The 20322-nt window shown below is 33.6% G+C and overlaps 2 protein-coding genes across 2 annotated transcripts; one reads left to right on the top strand and one right to left on the bottom strand.

Annotated features, from left to right (window-relative positions):
* Positions 1-11735: 11735 nt before the first annotated feature.
* On the bottom strand, positions 11736-12335 carry LOC106326740. The gene has a single exon (XM_013764658.1). The coding sequence runs from the start codon at positions 12265-12267 to the stop codon at positions 11902-11904; it is 366 nt and encodes a 121-aa protein (XP_013620112.1). The 5' UTR covers positions 12268-12335; the 3' UTR covers positions 11736-11901.
* A 5040-nt stretch (positions 12336-17375) lies between these two features.
* LOC106326736 (putative protein TPRXL) lies at positions 17376-18446 on the top strand. Its single transcript, XM_013764655.1, has one exon. The coding sequence runs from the start codon at positions 17491-17493 to the stop codon at positions 18067-18069; it is 579 nt and encodes a 192-aa protein (XP_013620109.1). The 5' UTR covers positions 17376-17490; the 3' UTR covers positions 18070-18446.
* Positions 18447-20322: the final 1876 nt, after the last annotated feature.

The raw sequence follows: 20322 nt of genomic DNA on the forward strand, positions 1-20322 counted from the left end.
TAAATTATTTTAGTAAAACTCCTATACTCCCTAAATTAGTGGACAAACCATTATAAAATCGCAATTTTCTAGAGAAATAGAAACAAAAAATGTTCCAAACCTCTTTGACCATCATATATTAGTACAGGAGGCAACTATGCACTAAAACAATATTGTCATATTTTTTGAAATTTTCTCAAAATCTATGTGTTAACCCCTACGAAAATATTGAATATTTGGTAAATGTTTTATACACTGAAGCCTATAATCTTTAGTGTTGTTTTAAAATTTCTAACCATATTCTATATTTTTATTAATGTATGCTAAATTCTCTTTCATGGTATAAGAGCATCTTTCAATTGTTTTTATAAATTATTTTAGTAAAACTCCTATACTCCCTAAATTAGTGGACAAACCATTATAAAATCGCAATTTTCTAGAGAAATAGAAACAAAAAATGTTCCAAACCTCTTTGACCATCATCATATATTAGTACATGAGGCAACTATGCATTAAAACAATATTGTCATATTTTTTGAAAATTTTCAAAATCAATGTGTTAACCCCCCCTACGAAAATATTGAATTTTTGGTAAATATTTTGTACACTGAAGCTTATAATCTTTAGTGTTGTTTTAAAATTTCAAATCATATTCTACATTTTTATTAGTGTATGTTAAACTCTCTTTCATGGTAAATGAGCATCGTTCAATTGTTTTTATAAATATATAGTAAAATTTCATATACTCCCTAAATTAGTGGACAAACCGTTATAAAATCGCTTTTCTCTTGAGAAATAGAGACAAAAAAGGTTCCAAACCTCTTTCACCATCATCATATACTAGTATAGGAGGCAAATATGCATTAAAACAACATTGTCATATTTTTTGAAATTTTCTCAAAATCTATGTGTTAACCCCTACGAAAATATTGAATTTTTGGTAAATGTTTTATATACTGAAGCCTATAATGTTTAGTGTTGTTTTAAAATTTCTAACAATATTCTACATTTGTATTAGCGTATGCTAAATTCTCTTTCATGGTAAATGAGCATTGTTCAATTCTTTTTTGTAAATTATTTTAGTAAAACTTCATATACTCCCTAAATTATTGGACAAATCACTATAAAATTACTATTTTCTTTAAAAATGGAAACAGCAAAGGCTCCAAACCTCTTTGCACATCATCATATGTTAGTGCATGATGCAACTATTCATTAAAACTATATTTTCATATTTTTTTAATTTTTTTCAAAATCTATGTGTTAACTAACCTCTACGAAAATATTAAGTTTTTGGTAAATACTTTATATACTGAAGCCTATAATCTTTTGTGTGGTTTTAAAATTCCTAACCATATTCTTCATTTGAAACTCTCTTTCATGGTAAATGAACATCGTTCAATTGTTTTTATATATTATTTTAGTAAAACTTCATATACCCTCTAAAATAGTGGACAAACCATTATAAAATCGCTATTCTCTAGAGAAATAGAGATAAAAAAAGTTTCAAACCTCTTTAACCATCATCATATATTAGTATAGGAGGCAACTATGCATTAAAACAACATTGTCATATTTTTTGAAATTTTCTCAAAATCTATGTGTTAACGAAAATATTGAATTTTTGGTAAATGTTTTATACACTGAAGCCTATAATCTTTAGTGTTGTTTTTAAACTTCTAACCGCATTCTACATTTGTATTAGTATATGCAAAACTCTCTTTCATGGTAAATGAACATCGTTCAATTGTTTTTATATATTATTTTAGTAAAACTTCATATACCCTCTAAAATAGTGGACAAACCATTATAAAATCGCTATTCTCTAGAGAAATAGAGATAAAAAAAGTTTCAAACCTCTTTAACCATCATCATATATTAGTATAGGAGGCAACTATGCATTAAAACAACATTGTCATATTTTTTGAAATTTTCTCAAAATCTATGTGTTAACGAAAATATTGAATTTTTGGTAAATGTTTTATATACTGAAGCCTATAATGTTTAGTATTGTTTTAAAATTTCTAACCATATTCTACATTTGTATTAGCGCATGCTAAATTTTCTTTCATTGTAAATGAGCATCGTTCAACTGTTTTTATTAATTAATATAGTAAAATTTCATATACTCCCTAAATTAGTGGACAAACAATTATAAAATCGCTATTCTCTAGAGAAATAGAGACAAAAAGGTTCCAAACCTCTTTGACCATCATCGTATGTTAGTGCATGATAGAACTATTCATTAAAACAGTATTGTCGTATTTTTTGAAATTTTTTCAAAGTCTATGTGTTAACTAACCCCTACGAATATATTGAGTTTTTGGTAAATACTTTAAATACTAAAGCCTATAATCTTTTGTGTTGTTTTAAAATTCCTAACCATATTCTACATTTGTATTAATGTATGCTAAACTCTTTTTCATGGTAAATGAGCATCGTTCAACTGTTTTTTTAACTTAATTTAGTAAAACTTCATATACTCCCTAAATTATTGGACAAACCATTTTAAAATCGTTATTCTATAGAGAAATAGAGACAAAAAAGGTTCAATCATCTTTCACCATCATCATATATTAGTACAGGAGGCAACTATGCACTAAAACAATATTGTCATATTTTTTGAAATTTTCTCAAAATCTATGTGTTAGCCCCTACGAAAATATTGAATTTTTGGTAAATGTTTTATACGCTGAAGCTTATAATATTTAGTGTTCTTTTAAAATTTCTGACCATATTCTACATTTATATTAGTTTATGTTAGACTATCTTTTATGGTAAATGAGCATCGTTCAATTGTTTTTATAAATTATATTAGTAAAACTTTATATACTCCATAAATTAGTGGACAAACAATTATAAAATCGCTTTTCTCTAGAGAAATAGAGACAAAAAAGGTTCCAAACCTCTTTAACCACCATCCTATATTAGTACAGGAGGCAACTATCCATTAAAACAGTATTCTCATATTTTTTGTAATTTTCTCAAAATCTAAGTGTTAACCCCTACGAAAATATTGAATTTTTGGTAAATGTTTTATACACTGAAGCCTATAATCTTTAGTGTTGTTTTAAAATTTATAACCATATTCTACATTTTTATTAATGTATTTTAAGTTCTTTTTCATGGTATATGGGAATCTTTAGAAACTTATTATCAATTAATTTAGTAAAACTTCATAATATTCCCTAAATCGATGGAATAACCACTATAAAATCACTATTTTCTTGAAACACGGAGACATCAAAGGCGCCAAACCTCTTTGAAAATCATCATATGTAGTGCATGATGCAACTATGCATTAAACAATATTGTCATTTTTCGAAATTTTCTCAAAATCTATGTGTTAACATCCCCGACGAAAATATTGAGGTTTTGGTCAAATGTTTTATATATTGAAGCCTATAATCTTTAGTGTTGTTTTAAAATTTCTAACCACATTCTACATTTGTATTATTGTTTTTAAACTCTTTTTCATGGTATATGGGAATCGTTATAATTGTTTTATCAATTAGTTTAGTAAAATTTCAAAATACTCCCTAAATTGATGGAATAACCACTATAAAATCACCATTTTCTTGAAAAACGCAGACAACAAAAGTTCCAAACCTTTTTGAACATCATCATATGTTAATGCATGATGCAACTATACATTAAAACAATATTGTCGTATTTTTGAAATTTTCTAAAGTCTATGTGTTAACCCATACGAAAATATTGAAATTTTGGTAAATACTTTATATACTGAAGCCTATAATTTTTAGTGTTGTTTCAAAATTTCTAACCATATTCTACATTTGTATTAATGTATGCTAAACTCTCTTTGATGGCAAATGAGCATCGTTCAATAGTTTTTATAAACTAATTTAGTAAAACGTCATATACTCCCTAAATTAGTGGGCAAACCATTATAAAATCGTTATTCTCTAGAGAAATAGAGACAAAAAAGGTTTCAAACCTCTTTCACCATCATCATATATTAGTACAGTAGGCAACTATGCATTAAAACAATATTGTCATATTTTTTGAAATTTTCTCAAAATATGTGTAAATGTGTAAATTTTCTCAAAATCTATGCATACCCTACGAAAATATTGAAATTTTTGGTAAATGTTTTATATACTGAAGCCTATAATCTTTAGTGTAGTATTAAAATTTCAAACCGCATTCTACATTTGTATTAATGTATTTTAAGCTCTTTTTCATTGTATATGGGAATCATTATACCTTTTTATCAATTAATTTTGTAAACTTCATAATACTCTCTAAATTTATGGAATAACCACTATAAAATCACTATTTTCTTGAAAAACATAGATAACAAAGGCTTCAAACCTCTTTGAACATCATCATATGTTAGTGTAGGATGCAACTATGCATTAAACAATATTTTTCGTATTTTTTGAAATTTTCTCAAAGTCTATGTGTTAACCCTTACGAAAGTTTTTGGTAAATACTTTATACTGAAGCCTATAATCTTTAGTGTTGTTTTAAAATTCCTAACCATATTCTACGTTTGAATTAATGTATGCTAAACTCTCTTTCATGGTAAATGAGCATCGTTCAACTGTTTTTATAAATTAATTTAGTAAAACTTCATATACTCCCTACATTAGTGGAAAAACCGTTATAAAATCGCTATTTTTTAGAGAAATGGAGACAAAAAAAGGTTTCAAACCTCTTTGACCATCATCATATATTAGTATAGGAGGCAACTATGCACTAAAACAATATTGTCATATATTTTTGAAATTTTCTCAAAATCTATGTGTTAAAACCCCCTACGAAAATATTGAATTTTTGGTAAATATTTTATATACTGAATCATATAATCTTTAGTGTTGTTTTCAAATTTCTAACCACATTATACATTTGTATTAATGTATTTTAGGCTCTTTTTCTTGGTATATGGGAATCGTTAGAAACTTTTTATCAATTAATTTAGTAAAACTTCATAATACTCCCTAAATTGATGGAATAACCACTATAAAGTCACTATATTCTTGAAAAAACGGAGACAACAAAGGCTCCAAACCTCTTTGAACATCATCATATGTTAGTGTAGGATGCATCTATTCATTAAAACAATATTGTCATAATTTTTGAATTTTTTTCAAAGTCTATGTGTTAAACTCAAAATATTGAGTTTTTGGTTAATACTTTATATACTGAAGCCTATAATCTTTTGTGTTGTTTTAAAATTCCTAACCATATTCTACATTTGTTTTAATGTATGCCAAACTCTTTTTCATGGTAAATGAGCATCGTTCAATTGTTTTTATAAATTAATTTAGTAAAACTTCGTATACTTCCTAAATTAGTGGACAAACCATTATAAAATCATTATTTACTAGAGAAATAGAGACAAAAAAGTTTCAAACCTTTTTGACCTTCATCGTATATTAGTACATGAGGCAACTATGCATTAAAACAATATTGTCATATTTTTGAATTTTTTTAAAATCTGTGTGTTAACCCCCCCTACGAAAATATTGAATTTTTGGTAAATGTTTTATATTCTGAAACCTATAATCTTTAGTGTTGTTTTAAAATTTCTAACCGCATTCTACATTTGTATTAATGTATTTTAAGCTTTTTTATGGTATATTCTACGTATAGACTTTAAGAAAAAATTTGAAAAAATACGTTGATGCCTAATAAAACATGTCCTACAATACGGGCCCTGCAATAGAGAAAATAGAAATATTTAACACATAGACTCCGAGAAACACATCAACAATACATGTCGACCGGTCACCGGTGGCAAGTAGTGCTACATAACATCCCAAACATCAATACATGTCAAAAAAGCGTTTTTGGTACCTTTCTCTTTTCTTCTTTCATCCACACTTCACTTCATTTCACACTCTTATCCTCAGTCTTTCTCTCCACTTGTTTAGTGTTTTGCTGTTTTATGAAAAAAAAAGTTTTAAACACTAGATAATATGATAATTCCATTATCTTAAACCGGCTTTAGATGCTTATTCTCGTGACATACAGCTTACCAAACAATAATTTAAGTGTAATCTTCGAAATGTAAAGACAGATTCTTCTAAATTATTTATTTTATATATTTTAGTCCCGGTACCTATACCAGATTTCTTGAGTTCGGAAAAGTACAACCACTTTGTTGTTTGTACATGTGTTTAATACTAATATATTAGACTACAAAAATTTTAAACGTTTGATAAAGATACAAAGGCTTCGACCGGTGACACGTAGTATTAGAGTTGAGTTATAATAAAATGTACGATTTAATGTAATAACACAACTTCAAAATCTTAAAACTAATTCATGATTGGTAACATTTTTTATTTATATGCTTAACTCAACCTAAATCAAGTGTACTATATGTTACCAATCAAAGCCAAAATATCCTCTCTTTTTTTTGGGTCAACAAAACCCTTAAACATGCACATTCATGGAGGAGAAAATCAAAATAGATAGCAGATTATGGGAAACTTACATACCATTCAAATCGTAAGCTAGACATTTATTAAAGTGATTAAATAGCAACATACAGAGTAGAGATGATTCTCAATTTTTTTCTTCAGATGAACTGGATGTTGCACTTGGATGAAAGTCTGGGAAGAGACATTAGGTTCCTTCTCAAGTACTTAGAGCATGATCAACCCTAATCATATAAGTGTAGTTAGTGGACTTAAGAAATCTAGTTAAGAAACGGTTCGATTTTGTGCCTCCAATGGTAGTTTTTTAATTAAGGGTTCTTAAAAAAAATTTATAAATTTTTTTTTAAGATAAAATTTATTTATTAAATAAAACATATTAAAAGATAACATTTTCAACATAAGATTTAAAATAAAAACATTACAACCAAGATTAGTGAAATAAACGAGAATAATTTGAAAAAAGCATCCGACTTCAATTGTTGTCTTGATAATGTCCGAATTTACGCCATAGATGTTCAACCAAATCACCTTTCAGTTGTTGATGCATTTGCCTATCACGAATTCTAGTTCGAACACCCATCATATTGGCGATATTTGTTGGGATATCTGTAGAATACGTGAGATCGACTTGTGAACCTCCGGTGTCTTCTCCTTGTTGGAACTCTGAAACATCATATTGAGTGTATCCATCTCGTTCGTCTTCTACTATCATGTTATGGAGTATGATACATGCTCTCATAATCATTCCAATTTTCACTTTATCCCAAAAAAGTGTTGGGTTTTTAACGATGGCAAAGCGAGCTTGCAAGACTCCAAAAGCACGCTCAACATCTTTTCGGACAGCTTCTTGATGTTGCGCAAATAAAACCGCTTTCGGCCTTTGTGGTATTGGAATAGATTGGATAAAAGTTGCCCATTTCGGGTATATGCCGTCGGTGAGATAGTAAGCCAAATGATACTCTCTTCCATTGACAGAGAAAGTGACTTGCGGAGCGAGACCTTTTATTATATCATCAAAAACAGGAGAGCGATCAAGAACATTGATATCATTTAAGGTACCTGGAGGTCCAAAAAATGCATGACATATCCATAGATCATACGAAGCAACCGCCTCTAAAACGATTGTGGGTTTTCCCGAGCCATGTGAATATTGACATTTCCAAGCGGTGGGACAATTTTTCCACTCCCAATGCATACAGTCGATGCTTCCTATCATCCCGGGAAATCCACGATGTTCACCAATATCAAGTAGACGTTGAAGATCAGCCGGTGTTGGTCTTCTTAGGTACTCCTCGCCGAATAAATTTATTATTCCTTCGACGAAATGTTCCAAACATGACCGTGTAGTTGTTGCACCGAGTCGGAGATATTCGTCAACAGTATCAGCCGCACCACCATATGCCAAGAGACGAATGGCTGCTGTGCACTTTTGAAGTGGAGAGAGGCTGAGCCTTCCGAGACAATCTTTCTTTTGGCGGAAAAAATCAACTTCATTGGGGAGGTGATGAACAATACGCAAGAACAATGGCTTGTTCATTCTAAATCTTCTTCGGAAGAGATTATCAGGATAAGTTGGAGTTTCTGACACAAACAGACAAGACTCCAACAAGACGCTTCACACAATCCGTGACACAAACAGACAAGACGCTACAGACCGTGACACAAGTGACATGCCATAGCTCGTCCGTGACAAGCCTCTTCATTCCCGTGACGAACCGGTTTCTGATCAATTGAAGAAGCCTGCAAAGACACCGTGAAGGAATCAGTAAGTAGAGCAAGAAAACAGAGAGTTGAGACAACAAATTGAAACAGAGACAACACATTTATATCATCCATAAGTAGAACACGAGACAACACATTCAGACAACAATTTCAAACAGAGACTTGACCTAAACTTAAACTAAGTTTAGGAAACATAACTTGAGACAACTTAAACTAACTTGAGACTACTTTGACACAACTTAAACTAACTTAAACGAACTTGAGCATCCAATCTTAAGACATCAATTCGGAAATCAGCTTTTTCTTCAACGCTTCTTCATAGTCGGCAACCGGTTCTTGCTTTGCAATAAGACTTTCCAGAAGCTTCATCCTCGACATCCTCTCTTTCATGGCAAAATCCTCCTTCTTGATGCTCCACATGGTATCAAACTCAGCCGCCGCCTTCAACTCTGCCTTGGTCTTTTGCTTAGTAAGACCCTTTGAAGCCTTCACGCCCGGGGGGCGAGCCGTTGCTTGATCATTGTTGGTTTCAGTGGCTTGCGAGGTCGATGAATGTGCGGCATCGTCACACTTCCTCCTCAGAGCTTCTCTCGCTTTTAGAAGTTGAAAGCTCGCACCATTTCTGGTCATTGCGGAGCTCTTTCCACGCGTGCTCGAGCGTGAATTTCTTCTGATGGTTGTTGAAGAAGATTTCATGAGCAAGCTTCAACACATCATTTTCATTCTGACCGCTGCTCTTCTCTCTGGTTGCCGCTTCATACGCGCCACAAAATTTTCCCACCTGATCATTGATCTTGTGCCAACGGTTCTTGCAGTGGGCATGCTCCCTCACTTCACTACCGGCGACCTTCTGACTTGCAGCAAAGTATGCGGCGATTCGCTTCCAGAAGGCACCAGACTTCTGCTCATTCCCCACAACGGGGTCTTTGCTCGTGTTTAACCACGAGCTGATGAGCAGAATGTCATCAGGTGGTGTCCATGCTCTGTGTTCTTTACGTTCTGCGGGAGAATCTTCAGGCACATGCGAATCTTCACTTCGTTGAGTGCCAAATAGAGGCACTTGTGATGAAGATACTTCGCCAGTATCTTGTCCAAAACCGAAGACTACCTCTTGCTGGCTATTTAGAAGGTCAACAAATTTTGCATTGTTGTTTTTATATGGATAGGAATCCATAAGAGAAGAGAAGAAGGATTAGAAAGCAAGCACGAAGAGGAGAAGGAAGAGAGAGCGAGCAGGAAGAGAAGAGAAGATGGAGATGATAACCAATGTTTACAAATGATAAGATAGAGAAGAATGAGATTTCTTTAATAGAGGAGAAGAGACGAACTACCAACCATACGGACTTGACAGATATCTATAACACATTGAAGACAAACAAATCATCGATTTCTATCTTAACTTAACTACCACAACCTACCAAATCAACTTCTATTTAATACCTAATCTAACACTAACTAAAGCATTTATTGTCTCGGTTCAAGCATAACCAGTTTCAGAAGCAATTAATCAAACGCGCAGAAGAGAGTTCAATGTTACAAAAGCATCAATTTCTATCTTAACTTAACTACCACAACCTACCAAATCAACTTCTATTTAATACCTAATCTAACACTAACTAAAGCATTTATTGTCTTGGTTCAAGCATAACCAGTTTCAGAAGCAATTAATCAAACACGCAGAAGAGAGTTCAATGTTACCTGTATTGCTTTGAAGCCTCTTCTTGGTTTGAAGCCTCCTTCAATCTCATATCAAAAGACAAACACAATTAATATATTACAACACAAGAGATGGAAATCAAAAGCAAACACATAATTTATTTATTAAATTTAACTAAATCATTATTCAATCTCATGAATCTAGAACACAACAGAACAAAGAGATGATACGAACTGAACCGTTCAATCTAGAACACAACAGAAACCATTATTCAATCTCATTATTCAAACTAAACCGTTCTTCCAACTCATGAATCTAGATCATTGAACCAATCCAGTAAACGAGAAGCTACTCAACCAATACGACCTGAAACACGTAGAAATGATGATCGAACCTTTAGTTTGAAGAGAAGATCGATTATCTCTGAAGCCTCTCTTCAATGGCCTCTCATCTGCAATTGAAGAACACACACATAAGGTACATATCTTCAGAGAATACCAACAAGAGCATAATTTAACACATGCATAAACCTTTTGATTGGATCTGACCAAATAGCTTGATTCAAACAAAACCCATAAAATCTCAGAGCTTTACCTTTCGATTCTAATGAGCAGCAATCGTCGATTTGCTTTGTCCTCGACGAGATCCACCGCCGATTTGCTTCGTCGGCGAGGAGAGAAACCCACGATTTTCTTTGTTTCGTCGAGGAAAGGAACCGCCGCTTCGATTCGACTCAGCGACAGCCGATGATTTTCGTCGACGTCGAAGAGAGACATGGCCTTTTTGCTTCATCGTCGCGGAGAACACACGAGATTCTCTCCTTTCTCTCCGCTTCGTCGACGAGGAAACGAAAGGTTTCGTGAAAGTGGAAGAGAGATGTTTTCTTTCTCCCTTCGTTTTCTCCTCCAACGTGATAAACAGGTGACGCGTGTCCAACAAGAGGCGTCGCTTCTGATGCTTAATTAAGCGGCGTTGCTAATGTTAATTTTCTTTTTTCATTTTTTTTAACCGTTAATTGCATTAAGAACCCCCTAAGCCACGACCGTTAATCATGGTCTTATCGTCTGCCTCTTGCTGAACAACACCAATTTTTACAAGTTCAAGACATTTCAAGTTCCCAAGGAAATGCCTCATTTGTTGAACCTCTCTACGAGTTCCTCCATATCCAGAGATCTCTAGCACCTTAACTCCGAGTGTCGGTAAACAAGACTTTTTTGATACACTCTCCTTCACCTCGTTACACTTTTTTGTACGGAGGAGGCATGGGCACACGTCTCCACATCTACCTGTAACTCGATGAATGAGACCCTTGATGACTAGAGTTTGTAGATTAGGGTCCCTCTCGAGCAGACGAGGAACAACATGCCAGCCTTTATCCTTGTCACTTTCGAATGATAACCAACCCACTCAAGTTTACCACACTGTCTTGCACTCTTTATCTTGCATGCGACGAGGACGGTCTCGCTGATCACTACACATTTATTTCTTTTTTTTTTTTTTCTTTTTTTTTTCTACACATTTATTTCTCTTCTTCTTTTGCCGATCGACACAAATATATCTTCCGTATTTTGCTCTGTTTATAGTTTTTAACGTTCTAGAATATCTCACCAACTCATAGTTATCTACATTTGTTGAAATATAGCTTTTGCTATTTTGATACTTGACTTCTCAAATGAATTATCGTTCAGAATCTTCACTTGAGTCTTGACTCACGTTTAATTATATAATAATGACGTCATATTGTTATACAGCTCAAGAATTTTCCTCATTCATCATTTGCAGCTACATTTCTTGCTTGCTGAATCAACAAACTCCGAAACATCTTTTGTTCGGCTAAGATCAACTCCAATTATGCATGTTTGATCAGCCATCGAATTAGACCACCCACAAAAAAAAAAAAAACATTTTCTCACATTTAAAGTGAATGTTATTTACATTGAAAAATCAGAGAGAGAGAGATAGATATATATAGAAAATGTTTTTTTTTCACACATCAATCATATTACAGGTAAATCAATCAATCAAATTTACTTTTATAATAATGACGTCATATTGTTTACACAATTTCTCAAATTCTCAAATAAAAGCACAACGGAGAAAACATTTATATATTCCGCCGTCGCACACAAACGGTTAGAACGAGATAAGATCAACCGTCGCCGACCTAGACTTCACCACCGGAGACGCCGGCAACCTCGCCGTAAAATCCGGATAAGAACTGTCCTCGTCCGCCCTCACGTCGTCCTCGAAATTGAGCGCGTAGCTCAACGCGTCGTAGCTGAAATCTCCAGGAGATCCCTGGCTGTGAGGCCGTTGATGGTGGTGGCACGTGACCTTGATTCGCGTCTTGACGCGGAGGCACCGGTCTCTGATCTGGAGCTCCAGCGCGGTGGATTTGAGCCACTCGTAAGGAGATTTGGGAATTCTCTGTCCGGTCATCGCTTCCGCCGGCTCAACCACCGCGTTGGCGGCTCCTAAACAGCAGATCGGAGATCGCATTCTGTGGCCTCTCGCTGATCTGGCGGAGGACGGGGAGCTGCTGGGAGAGAATAAATAGGATACAAATTAGAGAAGAAGAAGATAAAGAGTAAAAAAGATAATCCTGGGGTGGACCGTGGGCTTGGGCTTGGGCTTATGTTTGGGCCTGGTCCGCGTTTTCTAATGGTTTGTTTTGGTAATCATATTAATTTCTAATGCTCAAGTGTTTTACGGTTTGCTTTTGCTCTTTCAATAGGACTTTAACAATTTCAGGAAAAATTCTTACGAAAATATGCTAGTTAAATCTTTTTTTTTGGTTTAATAGGAGTATCACAGCTGCGCTGACGTTTTAGTTATTATAAGATTTTTCTTATTAGAAAAGCTGTTAAAAATAAAACAATACGTCAAATGTAGTTTTGTTGGGCCTATGTAAAAGTCCATTAAATATTCAACTAGCCAACATGCACAATACTATAGTGAACGTAGTTTTTGTGGAATCAGCAACGGGCAACTGCTTGTCGTTTTGAATTGTATCACTTTTTTTTTTGTCAACGTATCTCTCGGTTTAAACCACTCAGGGTCATTTATTAATAAAGTTGAACTAAAGTTTCTACTAATCTGTGAAAACGGTGATGATAAAAGTGCATTTATGGAGTCTAGGTTGGTCGGTAGCTGGGTATTATAACTTACAAACCTAAGTACTATCTTCAACGGAAAACCACTTTAGTTGATTTTCAGGGTAATAATCAAATAGCATTTGGAAATTTAGAATTTTTTTTTTTGAATTATACAGAGTGTCCTGGCTCCACAGAAGTGATCCAGACTAGTCACGTGTTGCCACGTGTCGGTTTTCTGTCCCTGGCGATGCCGAAATGTTAATTTTTCAGTGGTCGGGATTCGAACCCAGGTGACGGTACTCACAGTTGTAAGCCTTTTATCACTAGAGCTAGAAGCCCCGGTCAAAAATTTAGAATTTACACTCGCTTCTTCAAAAACAAGTAACTATTGATATGATTGAAACATTTAACCAAAACTAAAAAAATTGAGATGACTGATATTAGTAAAAAGTATATAAAATTGTTTAGATAATAGCAAGATATTCAAATGTCTCTTTATATATGTCGATGATTACTGATGAACCAAATCTACAAAGAGATGTCCAAGCAGAGAATAAAACAATGGCAAATCAGCATCATATCATAATTATTGGAACCTAGATATTATAATATTGAATAATGAATACTAGTATAACCTCATTGCTACCTCTACTTTAATAATAGGAATGCATGTCAAATATTACAGAGTAAAATAAGCATCTTATTCTTAATAATAGGATTCTCGAGTTTGCTACAAATTGAATAATCGCCGAAGTCTACCATTGGCGTTAAGGCCATCAATACATAAGATTCTTTTGCTTAACTTCATCACATGCATATAGCTTTTTTTTTATTGCATGATATTTCAGACATCATTTTCCGTTAATATAGGATTTTAACACGTTTTATACTCTCCCATATCACCAAAATTAAACTCAATTTATTTTCTGACCCGAGATCACAGAACAACCCATGGAAAGTCTCGTGATCTTCACACCGCTAGTGTAGATTACTTTTTTTGAAATGAGCATAAAAAAAAAAGCTGATTCGAGATGATACTAGCATATTGATTCTAATAAGGAAACAATATTCACATGACCCACTACATGACCATGTTAAATAACTCAAAATCAGTGTCGACAATGGATCACTCAAACCCTTTTGTTTCTTTGATTGATATTCATCAAGTGAATATCCGTTTTCTTTCTCATTCATTCATTCCATTCATCAACTTTAACTTCTACGTGTTGTTGAAATGATTCATAACTTTGATTAATAGCTAATGAGAGTGTATGGAGCTTTGATGTGGTCACTTGGTAAAGTTCTAAACACAGGAGATGTCGAAAGTGTCTATATTGGGTATGGTTTTGGGCACAACCTAAATCATTTGTTTGATTTTATTTGACTAAAATTATTGTGCTAAGTTGTGCAAGTCTTCAATGAAACCCATAAACAAAGTTATAGTTGGACCGATTGTTAAATAACTGTTTGATTAAAACAAAACGATCAATTAACAAAATAAGTGCACATACCTAAGAAAGTATGTGACATAACATTTATGGTTTTGACGAGTTACATGAAAACTTGTTGGTAACGAAAATTAATCTAGAAAATAAAACAATGTATTTGTAATTGTTTTGCAGAGTAACGAGCTTGGAAAAATATCTCAAGCATCAAAGATTAATGCATACAAAACGAACCACCTTAAAAAGGAAATGTCAGCAATGATGGACAAATCCGAAGTTCACAAACTCTCATGGACAATCGTCAAAAATAATTAAATAAATTAGCAGCTTCTTCCTAACAAAATCATCTAGGCACAAACTTAGAGGGGTTGCATTAGATATTCCCAGTTTTCTAAGTAATAGATGCAACAAACGTATTTTTTGTATTTATTTTTTATAAATTTTGTCCTACCTACTTTACTATATATAACTATTTTGTCATCATTAGTTAAAAAGTATATAATTTATCTCCTATATATCTTATCCACAAACTTCATATAAATGTCTCTAATTCATTCAACATGAACTCTATATTCTCCACATTATTGATCCACCTTTACTAATTTAAAATTTTATAGTTCTTAGATATGTTTAAACTAACATTATCACAAATACTTTACTATATAACGTTTTACTTTATTTATCAAGTTATTATACTATTTTAGGGTTATTAAATTAATTGGTGATACTATGAATTACATATCACTATCGTTTATCTTTTTCATAAAATGGCCTCATCCATCGAAGGCACACCAATGTATTGATCCTCGTATCCATTGTTTTTTTTCTAGTTTGCATGGAAACGGAAACGGATACACGGAAACGAAACATTTCGAAACGTGGAAACATGATTTTCACTTTTTTTGCTTTAGAAACGACTATAAATATATATATATATATGTAACTGATTAATATTTGCATTCATTTTTATTATGTTTAGTATATCTTAGAATAAAAATAAACAAATAGACATTCTATTTAATCATACGAAAATAAAATAAGACATCATTAAACATCAAAATCATATAAAAATTTTAAAATAACAAAAATCCAACACTTAAATATTAAATAGTTTAACTAAAATAAAAATCATAACAACAAGTAATAACCAATTGGAAAGTTCTACCGTTTCTAGAACATAAACGTAAGTTTCCAAAATAAAAACGCAAGTTTCTACTAAGTTTTCAAACTGAGATTTTTAAGAAATGAGTTTTCTATGCATTTCCGCGAGTTTCTAAGAGATTCCGATTCCGAAATGTTTCCAAAACGTTTCCGAAACGTGAAACGGATTTTCAACCGAGTTTCCATGCGACATAGGTTTTTTCTTTAAGCTAATAAGAAGATATTAACAAATTTAAGTTCAATTCTCGACAATCACAATCAAATTAAGGATGTGTGTCCATTTACGTTTTTTACATTTAGTAGATCAACCGAGATTCTTGCATCACCTTAAAGCTGAACTTGCTTGAAACACGAGTCCATAGCCAATGTTTACTCTATTTTCAACAAGTCAACATGTCTTACCCAATCTTCTCCTAACCTTGCAAACATTTGTACACAAACAAAATGAAGGCTAGTGACGAAAAAGCATATTGGAATATCGTTTCACATAGAGCATTTCATGAACAACCACAGTTTTATACAGGACGTAATTAGTTTCAAGAACAAAAGCAATTTCAAAATTTGATAGTTATATCGAGGTATGTGATAACATATGTGATAATTAATTACATCTGACTAATCTTGGGAGGATAGCTCGAGTCACTAGTTCCATCAATACCTAGGATGTTTAGTTCTGAGTCCAATATCAAACAAAGTTGCTGAGATATTTTTTATTTGTTATGAATTATTCAACTCTCATGTATAAGAATATGGTATTAGACTGTTACCGATGTTATTAGCTAATTTCTTTCTCTTGACTTCCCGTCAATCATTTCTTTATTTATTACTGTTGTACTTTTTCCTCCAGCAAACAATATACAATTATGTTTCTTCGAGATTCAGTTAGCTGATTAGCTAAACCCAATTGAAAGGACAAAAGGTTCCAGCAACCAGAGCTACGCTATGCTATAATCAATGTATCTTGATATGTTTACGTTCATGTTACAAGAGACTAAAGTCTAACAATAATATTTGATGTTAAGAGACTAAGTCTAACAAATACTAATTCAAAGCCAAACGCATGTCAGTCCAACAAATAAGATCAATAAAAAGTTATTATTGCATTATTATTATTAGCTTTATAAATTTAATATTTTTTCCGTTTCAAAATGATCTATATTTTAGAAAAAAAAAATTATTTCTGAAAAATTCATATTTTATATTTTCAATGTATATAATAATGGTAAATTGTAAATTTCAAATATACTAATTTTGTATTCAGTGAACTTTGATTGGTTAAAAATTATAAGAAATATCCAAACACGAAAAACAATACATTTATTATCAAAATTTTATGTGTTTTTTTAATAAGTAAAAACTATATAATATACATTATTTTGAAACGGATGAAGTATTTATTAAGTATATTGGAAAATATGTGATTTTCAATTCATATTTAATTTTAGTTTGAAAAATTGATTCACTTCGTACATTTTCAGATCACCCAATACAGATTCTCGAAATCAAATGTATAAAATCGATACCGTTATGAAAGCATTGGACTTGTGAGTGACGACCAAATAATCCCATTGGAATTGTAAACCAACGGGCAAATGGCATTTCGTAGTTATTACAGCTTTTCCCCGGGATACGAGCTGACAATCTCACTTAGTCACTATACGTGGCAGCTTTTCTAACTGCCCACAGATGTTATCCTCCTCAGCCGTCAGATCAAGCACCCGATTCTTTCCGAAACAAGCAAAACCGCCAAAGGCAAAAAAAAAGAATTAAAAACCCCATAATAATAGCTAACCACGGTTAAAGTTTGACTAATCACCAATTTTTTCGAAAAAGGTCAAAATCTTCACGAGTATTTACATTAATGCCATCGAACATTCCTTTGCTATAAATCGCGCTCCTGAGACTCGCTAGGTTTGCCGAACCAACCTCCCTCCGGGGCATCCTTTAGAGAGCGAGCGAGAGAGAGAATCAAAACCTCTTCTTCCTCCAGAGACTTTCAGTTCTCAAAAAATAAAAAAGCTATGGTGACTACATCGTCTAGTAACAAATCAAACACTATTCTTCGTTACTCCAAAGCGGTTCCTTCGTCTTCATCCTCAGCGTTCGCTTCCTCCACAAGCTCCACCTTCTCGTCTCCGTCCTCGTCTTTCTTCCACCACCGATCCTCGTCCCCCACTCCCCAGCCTATGTCGCAGTCCTTTCGTTACTCTCTCGACACCAGATCCATCTCCCCTACTACGAACCACCGATCCATCTCCGTTTCCAAGAAACCGCAGCCTAAGGTCTCCGAGACGCCGTCTCGGAGTAGGAGGTGTATGTGCTCTCCGACAACGCATCCCGGATCGTTCAGGTGCAGTTTGCACAAAAACGTGGCGAATCCGCACGGGCAAGGAACGGCGTCGTACACGGGGAACAGTTTGAATATGAGGAGATCGGCGATGACGAACTCGCTGGTGAGGATCGGTGGGGTCGAAGGAGAGTGGGTGAGAAGAGCGTTGACGACTCTGATAAGGCCTTCGTCGCATCATCTGAAAAGGAGGGCTGCGTTTCAGCCGCGTCCTAGTAGGCTCTCGGTTATGTCCAAGGCTGAGTGTTGTTGATTTTGATCTGATCAGGTTTGTTGTTATTCTCTTTTGGAAAAAACCGCAACAGGACAGATCTGGTCGGGAAAAGTTGGATCGGCGGGGTGAGCGGCGATTGTGGGAGAGAGAGAGAGTGTCAACGTTGAAATCGAAGTTTGTTAAACGAACACACACACCATCATATGTTTTTTTTTGTTGTTGGGTGAAGAAAGATGCGGAAGTGCATTTTGTACATATACTTATTTTTTACTCTGTTTTTTTTTTCTTTTCTGAAAAAAGTGTCAAAAGTTACATCTAAAATCAAAATCTGGTATGGAAGTTAATTAAATTTCTATAATCCACTTTTCATAACACAAGTGAGATTTTTAGATCTTTAATCTCACATCCATTGTGTGTGTATGATGTGTGTCTGCAGCGTTTGTCTGAATCCCGTTTTTCGTATTTCGTGAAGTCAACGTTCGCGTTGTTCGTTGACCCGTCTCGTTCGCCGTCGTCCGCTGGGGGTTCCGTTAATTTTCCAGGTATGCGTTCTTCGCCGTGTCAGGTATCTTCTTGTTATTTTATTTGTTTGTGGTTATTCTGTTTTGTTTTCTCACAATTCGCAGGTTGCGTTTGTCAATGGATTGGAGTTTGAACTACTTCACTAACCGGGACATCGAATTTCGGATGGTATTGAAAGATGAACCAGCACAAAAATAATAAACATAAAATATGTTCTTACCAGACGAGGATATGGTCTTTCGAAAAATCTTCAAATCTACTACGAAAAAAAAAGTGTGGAAGCATGATTGGTGATAAATTTTCACATTTAAGGACTAGAAAGGAAAAATTTTGAAAAAAAAAAAAAAATAACAACCAGTGGTCAGTGGTGGTAGTGTAATGACACTTGAGGGAATATACCCAATATGGCGAATCCGAGTTCGAACTTCGCTGGTCACACGGATATGGGCTATTGCTTTCGGTTCATTTGAATGCCTAGGAGAATGTCTATCCGTGGACTGTACCTCTACTCGCAAATTAGGTATGTGCCTTTAATAGATCTGGATTTGACTCTTTTTCTCGGTAAAAAAAAATTACTAAGAGAAATGAGAATGGTATAATTTGGATAGTTGACTCACCAATAAAAAAACCACTCAACATGGAATAATCAGATAGAAGATGCATTTGAATATGATTAAGTGGGAATCTTTCGATTCATGAACATTAAAGAAACGGAATATTTTAAAGAAGAGAAAACGAAAGTTAGTAGTGGAAAGACACGTCTTCCTGATCTGGAAGATTTTACTCTACTCGATCTTATTCCTCTTACAGTATTTCAGGATATATACCCATTATTAACAAATTTTTTTTTTGCTTTTAATCGTGGTATAATGACTAAATGGTGAATAAAAGGGTTGGAAACCACGAAGACGGGATCCCCTCGGATTCGATAGATTTATCTTCAAGGGTTAGGACACTAAGTTATAGAGTTTGGTTCTGTCACTAGCATACATTAGGGGTGGGAGTTCAGATACCTGTTCGGGTATTTCGGATTTTCGGGTATTTAGTATAGAGGTGTAGAACCCGTTCGGATATTTCTGTACTTCGAGCCGGGTTCGGGTATTTTTAGTTCGATTCGGTTATTTCGGATCGGGTTTGGATATTTAGATTTTGAAAAAAAAAATTAAATTTTTCATTTATTAAATTTCTTGTATTTAAAAATATAACTTTCATTTAACTATTTTTTTATTTTTAATAGATTCAATTTTAAATATATTTAGACATAACATTTTGAAACTAAAAATACATTAATTTGGTTATTGTTTTTAAATTTTGGATGTAATTTTTTGTTAATTCTTGAAATAAAAAGTTTAACATGCATTTTAAGTGAGTAGCAAATCATTTTTTCCGTAGTTGTATGTATATCATGTGAACTTAAAGTATGTGTAGTATCAATATAAATATTTTATATAAAATGAGAGATGTAAATTAGAAATATAAAGTTAATTATACATATGTTCGGTTATCATCGGATATCCATTCGAGTTCGGATATTATCCGTTCGGGTTCGGATATCCAATTTTTGCTAATTCAATACTCGTTCGGATATTTTACTACTTTGGTTCGGATTTCGATTCAGATTTTTCGGATCTGATTCAGGTACCGCTTCAGATATCAGGTAAACTTATCACCCCTTCGTACACACATGGGGATGGTCTAGGGCCCTCTAGCTATATCTCTTTATGGCAATAATTTGTTGCAAGAAAATGACATGTTTTTTTTTTCTCTTTC

Source organism: Brassica oleracea, chromosome C2, assembly GCF_000695525.1.
Source record: "Brassica oleracea var. oleracea cultivar TO1000 chromosome C2, BOL, whole genome shotgun sequence".
NCBI lineage: Eukaryota > Viridiplantae > Streptophyta > Magnoliopsida > Brassicales > Brassicaceae > Brassica > Brassica oleracea.

What these genes read in the sequence shown, in the direction of transcription:
- LOC106326736 (XM_013764655.1), top strand. Translation starts at nt 17,491, where the DNA reads ATGGTGACTACATCGTCTAGTAACAAATCAAACACTATTCTTCGTTAC.
- LOC106326740 (XM_013764658.1), bottom strand. Translation starts at nt 12,267, where the DNA reads ATGCGATCTCCGATCTGCTGTTTAGGAGCCGCCAACGCGGTGGTTGAG.